The sequence below is a fragment of the Epinephelus fuscoguttatus genome, linkage group LG22, assembly GCF_011397635.1.
Source record: "Epinephelus fuscoguttatus linkage group LG22, E.fuscoguttatus.final_Chr_v1".
Classification (NCBI taxonomy): Eukaryota; Metazoa; Chordata; class Actinopteri; order Perciformes; family Serranidae; genus Epinephelus; species Epinephelus fuscoguttatus.
The window spans coordinates 11403754-11414496 of NC_064773.1; the positions used below are offsets into that span (position 1 = coordinate 11403754).

The 10743-nt window shown below is 41.4% G+C and overlaps 1 protein-coding gene across 2 annotated transcripts; it reads left to right on the forward strand.

Moving 5' to 3' along the window:
* Positions 1-2556: 2556 nt before the first annotated feature.
* On the forward strand, positions 2557-9772 carry usp18 (ubiquitin specific peptidase 18). 2 transcript variants are annotated; one of them, XM_049566494.1, is made up of 10 exons: positions 2557-2797; positions 4828-4957; positions 5804-5946; positions 6020-6099; positions 6186-6320; positions 6772-6867; positions 6939-7100; positions 7176-7307; positions 7402-7445; positions 9219-9772. In XM_049566494.1, the coding sequence occupies exons 2-10, from the start codon at positions 4863-4865 to the stop codon at positions 9289-9291; spliced, it is 960 nt and encodes a 319-aa protein (XP_049422451.1). In that variant the 5' UTR covers positions 2557-2797; positions 4828-4862; the 3' UTR covers positions 9292-9772. The 2 variants fall into 2 exon arrangements, with proteins under 2 accessions (XP_049422451.1, XP_049422450.1); XM_049566493.1 differs by having other exon boundaries at positions 4861-4957.
* Positions 9773-10743: the final 971 nt, after the last annotated feature.

Sequence of the window (10743 nt, forward strand, 5' to 3'; positions counted from 1 at the left end):
TGTATGCACATATATGCAGTAAAAAGTGTATTTCATATGGACAACAGCAAGGGAAAAATCCCTCTCAATATTTGGAAAACATTCATTTGTCCCGCCAGTAAAAACATTAAAGTAGCAGATCACCTTTTTCTAGACTGCTAGGACACGACTCATCGATGCAACATTGCCTCCAGTTAAGGAGGTGCTGGCATATGCAACCTCAAAAGCAACGATTGCAGCCTACCATAAAACGGAAAGAAGATGTAGCAGCGATGCCTGATTGAAACAGGAAGTAATTGTAATTTGGTCCAGTGAAACTGAAACTTCTCCCGTGTGCCAAACATGTTGGAGAACTACCCGGGAGGGTGCAAAAACATGAATGGCCCTATACATCCTAAATCACATACTCTGCACTACATACCCAACACGTGTGCTACTGTTCAACATAGTTTTGTGTAAACATACAGCAGTATCATCTTTTCAGACGCAGTAGGTTGTAAGTGCCACGTCACTTCTTGAGAGCTTCCTTGCCAGTTGGAGACGCGTCACCATGGAAACCTGCATCAACTTAAGCTCTAAAGGTAATTCAGTAATAATTTAAAAACTATGTTATGCCTAGCAAAATGAAATCTTACTCTTCTTACATACTTAGCTGAAGTGATGTTGAGGTTACAGGATGTGTTGGTTGTTGTCCTCTACCGCATTGCACTGTGGGATATTTATGTCTTTGTAGTGTCCAGTGTTTGTAAGCTGTAATATTTCACCAGAAAATATGGTTTCATACTGCGGTTTCGGAAAGAGTAAAAAACTATCTCATGCTGTTTTAGCCTAGTAAATAGCAAGGAATTTCAGTCACAGCCAGTTCTGGGCGACTGTAGAAACAACATGGCGTACTCTGTGGAGGAGGACCCACTCTACAGACATTAATAGCTCATTCTAAGGTAACAAACACGATTCTTATTTTCCGGTGGTTATACGTGGCACAGAGGTGCAGTGATTAGCATTGTCGCCTCACAGCAAGAAGGTTCTTGGTTCGATGCCTGAGGTCGTTTTTGAACATCCACAACTCCTGCCTCCCTCCAAAGTCCCATCCCTCTCCTTCTACAACTCCACCTCCCTCCAAAGGCCTACTCCCCCCTCCTCCATTACGTCCTCATTACATCTGTGATAGATGTAGGTGTTGGCAAGGTAACATTAGATTCACGGAAGAGGAGAGTGAGTGTAACGTTACAACCAAGACAGTCAAACGCAACCCCAGAGTTTTAAAACTCAACCAGAGTCAGTGATGACTGATGAGTTTTAGAATAAGGTTACAGTGCTAACCTTAGATAGTAGCATCAACGTAACTAGTAAGTGGAAATGCACAAGGAAGGTGACGATGTTTCAGAGGCTACGCTACAGTAGGCTAACTTTAGCAACTGGATGCTGTGTTGTAATGTTATGAACTGAATTGAACTTCTTTGTCATTTTTATGCACAGCACAGCAACGAATGCGAGCGATTTCGTCAGTCAGAGGCCTCCACGTGGGGAAAACAGACAGGACAGGAGAAAACTCCGACCACCGAATGCAATGATTGGTCGGAGTTTTCTTAGAACCATATGAGAATGGTGTAATTATGAGTTTTTATTTCTGGTGGAATTCACTTACATTTCAGTGTGCCATCAGCTTATTAATAGCATTTTAACCTAAACAAAGAAAAGTGTAAAATTTCCGCAAAGGTATATGTCGCTTTAATTGGTGAACGTGAGCATGAATGGTTGTCTGTCTCTATGTGTCAGCTCTGTGATAGCCCAGGGTGTCCCAATATCACCTGGGATAGGCTCCAACGCCCCCACGACCCCTAACTGGATACGTGGTTACAGAAAATGAATGAATAAACTAATACGCTAATAAGAACATAGTTATGGAATTGAATATTATGACATTTTTATCACTTTTTTGGACATACTATTTGTCACCCTGCATCCAACACACTGGACCTTTAATATACACCATGTAGGGATGCACGATAATATGGACACTTCATCTGTATCAGCTGATACTGACTTCAGAATACGCAATTGGCTAACGTGCTTTTTCTTATTTTGCATAATGAATGAATTTTGCATCAAGTATTGTCTGAGTATACGTGCATAATATGATGTTAATTCCACTACAGCAGAGACTTGATGATCACTAAAATCAGGTGGGAAAAAAGTGGATATATCGGTATCGGCTAAATAAGTTATGTATCGGCATATCGGCATTTTTCCTCATTTTTCAAAAATCCTGACCTCTATTGATAAAGTGTATTTTTCTCATGAGGTGTAAAAATCACAAAGTTGTTCTGTTATATATGTGCCCAAACTATGTTCATACCGGATTTCATGATTTTTGCGCAATAAGAACAAATGTTTGGCCGTTTTTCCTTTTCACAGTAAACTCATACTCTTTGCGCACAAACTGACTCAATGTGTTTTACTGGAGACACACCGTGAGATTAAGAAAATGTTGCAAAAGCCGAATGAAGCCGAGGAAAATGCCCATTGCGCATGTCAGCGTTTAAGTTTCGATTCCATCAAAGTGACGAACGAAAACCAAAAACGAAAGTGATCCTGAAGCTGCCGGTGTTATAGTGGTGTTTACTGTGAGATGAGAGGAGCAGACTCATCTTGTAACATACAGTAATCAGCTGATACTCTCTGACTGTCTCTGAGGTCCGGGCTCGTTCCTGTCCTGCCAGCCTTTAAAGAAGATAACGGACACTGAAATCTGTGCTGATGTATGCGAGGTTCTGCAGCAGTTTCTCATTCCTCAGTATAGCAGAGCACTGTCACAGTGAGTAGACCATGTTCAGCCTGTCTGACGGTGATTTGTGTTGGATATGATTTAAATGATGACAAAAATAACCATAGCTCTGCGATACATATTATACTACAAGTGTTTCTGAGGCTGAAGCTGTTTGGACTCTGTGTTGGTGTTTGCATTAGATTTCCTCTTGTACAGGATGTAATTAAAGTGGGGAAAAATTAATATAAGACACATCCTTATGTTGCAGTACCATTTACATACACAACTAAACAACACAGAAACTGAATTAATAGTCAAAGTATTTATTGCAGGGTTTTATATTACATCATTCATGTCTGTTTAACTGTTAGAGGGGAACACACCCATTTCTGAAACTCACCCATGTTATTCCTGTGGTCTAATACAGTCCAAAAACATTAGTAAACATGAATAATGTGCTCCAAAATCCAAAAGCTAGAGTGCTAAAACTCAAATTTGTGATGTCATCAAGTACATAGCCTGCAACTGCTCCTTAAGCCCAGTTCAGACCAATGATTCTCAGCAAGACGAAACCGTTTTAGGACGTTGCAGAGAAAAGTTGCAGTGGTGTCAACTGGCTGTCTGAGTTCAACTCAAGCCGGCTGATGTTGTCACCTGGTCAAATCGCTGGCAGCTGGTTTTAGAGTCTGCTGGTCAATCAAAATGATCGCAGATTGTAACCCTTTTTAGATAGGAATTGTGCAAATTTGCAGGAAAGCCCAATCAGTCTTTATTCAGCATTGGCAGTATAAAAACAAAATTGGGGAGTGCAGCAAAATGGCACCTATCTACTTTTGTTTACACAGAATGCGCCTTTTTCTGGGCAATGGGGAGCGTGAGCAAGTAACCTAACAAAACGTGTAGCTCAGCGTGTGACGTAACCAGTGATGTGGGAGGGAAGCCCAAGAATGGGAAAAGTAATGAGTAATAAGTAAAAAGTAAGTAAGTAAGTAAAAAGTAATCCATTTTCATCCGCTTATCCGGGGCCGGGTCCCAGGAGCAGCAGGCCAAGCAAAGCGCCCCAGACTTCCCTCTACCCAGCAGCGCTTTCCAGCTCCTCCTGGGGGACCACAAGGTGTTCCCAGGCCAGATGAGATATGCAATCCCTCCAACGTGTTCTGGGTCTGCCCCGGGGCCTCCTTCAATATTTAATAGAGCATTATTCCAGAACCATTCAGGGTGATCAAGATCAGTGAAATCACTTATTTACACTGTGAAGTTCCTGTGGGAATCCCTGAGGGCCACTCAGCCCTGTAAGCTTCTCACCCAGTCGATCTGGCACAGTGGTTCCCATCCGGTAGGTTGTGGTCCAAAAGTGGGTTGCGAGTCCATTCTGAATGGACAGCAAGTGACTCACAAACATGTCAAGTTTGTAAAAAAAAACAAAACACACTTTATTTTGACTTATTGTGACTTTCTGGCACAGAGCTTTTGTTTTGAAGTGCAGTTTCCTGCTGTAGTGTGAGTGACAAACTAGCTTGAGACATGGCCAAATGCAAGTATGATGCTGAATATGACAAAGGAGAAATCTGGACCCTGTGGCTGGACCAGTTGGGAACCACTGACCCACCAGACCCACACAGACCTGGTTCTTTGTCAGCAGTTATAACAGTATGGCTGAATTAAGATCTCTACGGGCCCCACCGCATCCTCTAACAATGCAGTTTCTTTCACATGACGTGTGGTTTCATCAGTGAGTTTCATACCATCACTGCATTTCACACAATTATTTTCCTCTTCACAACCAATAAATCCCTCGTGTGTGCAGCAGTGACATAGAAAACAAAATGCTGACCTTGAGTCTGTGTAAAATAAACATCTGCTGTACGCAGGGTCTTCAATAAACCAAACCTGTCCTTCTCACTCTGTCTTTTATAAAATGATTGTTTATTTTACTACAATATGTAAGTGAGGTGGGTGTTCTGCACGGCTATATTCACCAGTACATTTTTATTTTCACACATGTGAATGCCCGCTGGCACTCTGGGCCCCTGTGTGGGGCCGTGGATAACGTGCCTGACTTGTGTTTTCACGAACAGGATTATTTTGACGTTTCTGATGGTCTGCCACAGGAATGAGAGGCCTGCCCAACTACCACCTGTCCTGCTGTGTCAACACTCTGCTGCAGACCTTCGCTGCTACCTGGGAGATAGGAGACATACTTGACAGGTAAGAGAAGGAAGTTACGGAACTTTGAACTCAAGCATGAACACATTCAATGGGGTAAAATATCTGCAGTCGTAGTCAGAACAAGTAAACACACTACACATTAAACAAAATTAAGAGTACGACATAACAGTAACTGTAAATAGTTTCCTAGATTAATCCACTCTATTACTTTACTCTGTGTTATTTAAAAGCAGATTTTATATTGAATAAGACATAAGAAGTTATGACATACATTTTGAGCTCCCCCATGAATCCTCTTGAGATGGTACTGACCATTTTGCTGGATGAATGCCACCTCAGGTAAGAAACAGAACTGAAACTTAAGCAGGAAGATGATGTCATTACTAATGATATACAGTCTGTTTTATGGTCTATGAAACAATGTGTCATGTTTTAAAGGTTCTGAATGCAACATTTAGAGCATTAATATAGCAGCAAACCTGTATTTGCTATGTTAAGATATGGCGGAGTAATGGGGTCCTGCCAAGATGTAGGTTTTGTTTCAACATCGAGGATGACACACATATAAAACGGAGTATCAAATACTTAATTACCTGCATTCTGGTGAATTTTTTGCACCATGTGCAGCATTTCATGGTGTAAATGTCTTAAATGTTAATAAAATAGAAGTTGGGCGGCACAGTAGTGCAGTGGTTAGCATTGTAGCCTCACAGCAGAGGGCTACTGATTTGAACCCTGGGGTGGGGGAGCCCCTCGGTGTGAAGTTTGCATGTTCTCCCCGTGTCAGCGTGGGTTTTCTCCAGGTACTCCGGTTTCCTCCCACAGTCCAAAGACATGCAGGTTAAGTGGTGATTCTAAATTGTCCGTGTTTCTGAATTGCACAAGGTGGGAAGCAGCTGGTGGGAAAGGGGATGGTCAGAACGTCCCCCTGCAGCTCAAGAGAGTTCTCGCAGCCATGAACAGCGACTGCCCTCAGCCTGTTCCCCATCGTGACTTCCTCCACTCTCTGGACAGGAACTGCGTTCGACGTAAGGAGAAACAAACTTACACATTGATGTGGCTCATCTCACAACTTCTAATGATGTGAATGTTGTTTTGCAGTTAATACGCAGCATGACGCTGACGAGGTGTTCCTCGCCATCCTGAACTTGATACAGCAGCAGATGGACGATAAATCTCTGGTTAGTGTTGAATCATGAGTGTTCGTTATTTTTTCCACCTGTAAGTGAACCATCTATACTGTGCTTTCATTTGCTTTCCCTGCCAGGCTCTTCAAATCCAGAGTCTGTTCAAGATTTCTGAGGAGACACACCTGCAGTGTTTGGAGTGTAACTCTGTCCAGACTCTGGCCAGCTACAGGCTCAGCTTGTCTCTGTGTGTAAAGGAAGACCACGACTCTCTGGTGCTGTTTCTTTATTTACTCATTATAAAGGAATATTTTCTGGCTCAGAATTATGTCCATCAAATCAGATTCAGCCATTTATTATGAATATTCAACGGTGCTTTTATAGGTGGTTATATATTAAGCTATGTGTTGGCCAGTTGCTAAGAAATCCTCAAGAATATCATCTCGTGTATAACAACAAATTAACGTATTTACACCTCGATTTTTGTGCAAATTAAACAAACAAAACACTGGATGAGAGGTACTCATAGGCAGACAGGTGGATTTTGTTTCTTTGGACAGAGCCATGCTAACTGTTTCCCCCCGTTTCCAGTCTCTATGCTAAGCTAAGCTAACTGGTTGCTGGCTGTTGTTACACATTTACCGTTAAGACGTGACAGTGGTCTCAATCTTCTCATCTAACCTCATCAAGTCGAACTTACAAGTATTCTTCACATGAACCTTTCAGGAAGGCTGCATGACCTCCTTCTTTGAGCATCAGGAGCTAACGGGTATAAACTGCTGCTATTGTGCACAATGTGAAAGGAAGACTTCATCCAAACGGGTGAGGCTCGATTTAAATGCTTCCCAGAGAGTATGAACCAACAGAGTGAAACATCTTTATGTCTTTCTCAGGGTGTCAAACTGCTCTCCCTGCCTCCAATCGTGTGCGTGCACCTGAAAAGGTTTCGGAATTGCCGTGGTAACACCCGAAAGCTTGACTGTAGGGTTACCTTCCCAGAAACCTTTGACTTCTCTGAGACTCTTAGAGAAGCCTTTTCCTCGGACTTTGCCCAGGTACTTAAAGAATATAATCATGAATTATCTGACTGTTGTATCTTTTGTCATCCACAAGTTTATTTCTTCTTTCAGAATGACTGCAAGTACACTTTGCACGCAGTGGTGGTGCACTCTGGATATGCAATGTGTGGGCACTATACTGCCTACGTTCGTCACAGACGGAACCAGAGCTGGTACTATGCAGATGACAGCCACACAAGACAGGTACATCCAATCTGATAAAATCTTTCTCACTTCAAAGCAATTTATTTCTGTCTTGTACTTGTTAAACTGGTCTCTGATTTGGTCCAACACGTAGGCCTCCTGGGAAGAAGTGCAGACAACATATGGAGGACAGTACAGGTAAATTGCTCAACATAAATTTATCATGTGTGGCTCTTTTGGTAACTGTACATGAGGGTTATGGAGTCTTCTTACGGGCTTGGTTCAACATTTTGTGAATTGCGCTTATTTGCTTTGTGGTTATCGATGAGAAGATTGATACCATTCAGATTAGCTTAGCTTGTCATTACAGTGCAGGTAAAGAAAAAATATGTTTTGAATTTGTTACCACAGAAAATTGTCATTAAACACCCAGTCAAATTTGAATGACAACGTAGAGTCTACGCTATACCCTACACCATAGCCTGACGCGCACCTCCCAGAAATGTAACTACGCGTCACGGCACAGACCTCCTGCCTGTTTCTGTAAGCTGAAACCATTTCCCTCAGTGGAGTATTTCACAGATAAGAAACAATAAATTGTGAAGACAATAAAGCCTCCACAAAAATAGCATTTTAAGTCTTGTGTGTAATTTATTCTGGTTTCATATGAGCAGAGGAAATCTCTGCTTGTCGCTAGGCTAATTTATACAATGTAAAATGGCATAGGCTTGTGCTAATAATGCTAGCATGATACATTTATTTGAAAACATGTTTAACATAAGACAGTTGTTTTGTCAGTGAACCTTGTGAGCTGTAATGGAGCTGAATTTTGTAACGTTACCTTTTGTTAAATGTTGCTGTTATCCCTGGCTTCATATGAGTAGAGGAAAAGACCGCTAGCTGCTAGGCTAATTTGTACAATGTAAAATGCCATAGGCTTGTGCTAAAAACATTAGCATGTTGTATTTGTGGGGAATTGTGTCCAGATAAAGAATAAAGACAAGTGCTTTGTCTGTGAATGCTGCGAGTTATAGTGAAGCTGATTTGTGCACTTGTGTTTGAAATTGTCTCTATTAAGCCATGTTTGATATGTTTAGGTTTTAGGTCTAGTTTTTTGGAGGTGTAACTGCAGAGTGACGCAGACACACCATCGCACAAATATAAATGCTCACAGCGGTGTAGGCTATGGCTCTGCATATAGCTGATGCACATGTATAAGTCCTGCCTAAGATGGATAATTCTTTCTTCTCCTTTGCCTTAATGTGACCGTGGAGCGCTTCAGGGCTCTGTTCCGGTTCACCTCATCAACCCTTAGCAGGAAAGCAAATAAGTGTATTTCCAAAAATGACAACCTGTTCCTTTAAATTTTGAGGAGGATATGTAAAGGCATGCATTAGATTTAATGTCTGAGCTTCATACAGAGGGCTATTCAGACTTTTATTTCTTCTCACAACTCAAGTTATTTGTGTCCAGCCTCATCTATAAAATCATATAAAAAATGGAATAAAACAACCAATGCTTTTACTAAAAAGTAACAAAATAACATGTGACTTCTGTTTTAGCCTATTTAAACCAGCCTCCAGTTGCTTTCAGAGTATAAAAATTTATTAATAACATTAAAAGCCTTACATGCTCCACTCCCACTGACATCATGTAGCTTTTATCTTCCTACTTGCGGAAACCACTTTAGATCTTTAGACAAAGCCTTATTGTCTGTTCCTCGGTGAAGATTAAAGACTAAAGGTGACTGTGTTTCTGCCATGAGGGCTTTCAGATTTTGGAAGTCTTGAACAGAGGAAATCTGTCTTGCCCTATGTTGTCTTGCCTGTCAACAGCTTTTTGCCCTATAGTAACATTGGCGCTTTATATTAATGTTTGTTGCAGTGAAAATTCTTCCTTTATCTGTTTTGTGTCCAAACTTGTAAAAGAATAACTTTTTGTATAAAAATGTTAATGCTGTTCTTGTTACAGTGGCACAGCATACATGTTGATGTACAGAAGAGGTGCGCAAGAGGAAAGACGACAGCCTGAACTCTCCGGCTGAGCGGATGGATGCGGATGAATTAACTAGGGGTCATGATGCAATATAAGATCAATTTGGGAACTATAGGAATTTTAAGGAATACTTATTTGTTTTACATGATTTATTGTGATTTTATTGTGCATGGTGATGGGTATTATATGTCATGAATTTCTTTAGCTCATTCAGATTGTAGATCAGCACAGTAATTTCTGCCAAACACCAGCAGGTGGAGTTGAAGACTCAACACACTGATGGGTTTTCCCTCAGACCACACACACTGTGAACACACTCTATAATACTTGGGGGGGCTGGTTTGAAAAGAATGCTTAGCTTAGATATTCACTGTTTAGGGGAAAAATACCTGCTATTGGAGTCAGTGTTCATTTTCCTGACACTGCTGTATAATATATGAGTCACCCATGAAGAACAATGGAGTCATTTTTTTTTAAATCTTATTTGGGCTGCCAAAAACAACAGTAATAAAATCTCCTTAAGCATCTAACTCTTATGTATTGCATTTTCTCCCTACCTGCAGGCCCTTTTACATGACGTTACTAAAACTGTTATGGAATGACACACCCTAATGTTTTTTGCTCTTATTGATGCATCAACACCAGCACACCTCCGGCTACCTGAGCACTTTAAGGTACTGAAAAGCCCCCGCTCTGCATGTACGTTATAGCAGAACTTAAACACTGCAGTTGCAGCCACAGGACTTAAATGCTTGGTATAGGCTGTCAGCAGAGCCTCTAAAGTTCCCACTCGCTTCGCCAAGAGTCGGGGGACCGTGTGAAATGGTGCCTATGTGCTGCAGAGCTCTGACAGAATGGAACATGTCTGCACAGTGCCACAGGCAGCGGGCCTCATGCTTAGTCATCTCGCTGCCATGCGGCACAGGCGCAGCTTTCTGTATAGGGGGTAGCTCCCTCCCACGTTCACACCAAAGACCAGGGCTAGATGTTTATATTATGTGTCTAGATCTGAGTCACTTTCACAGATATGGTAACTTGATTCGAGATCTTGTCTGTTCCTCTGACTTGTAAAGGTAGAAAGCTGACACTGGGACAGTCATAATACTAAAGACTGTTGACATATACTTGAGAAAAGTTTGTATTTTTACACGATAGCACATGTGAATAGTTGGTACGTGGATGGATTTACAAGCAGTGTAATGCATTGTTATCTACTAGTTGTAGAAGACTTGTTCAGATCTTTTAATTAGAGCTGCTATAATCAATAATTTTATATTAACAGTGGATCAAATGACTGTGTAATGTTGAAGGGGTCACTCACAGTGATGAACTCACAGTCATCGCCTATATACCAAACAACTTATCAACCAATTTTACTATTGCAGACAAATTTCCAATGTCGGAGAGAGTTGGTGCTCGCTCCTGTGATCTTGATTGTTTGGTTTAAGGGGGTCATAAACTCAGTCAAAGCGAGTAGACAGTAACCGTGAAGGGGACTCCG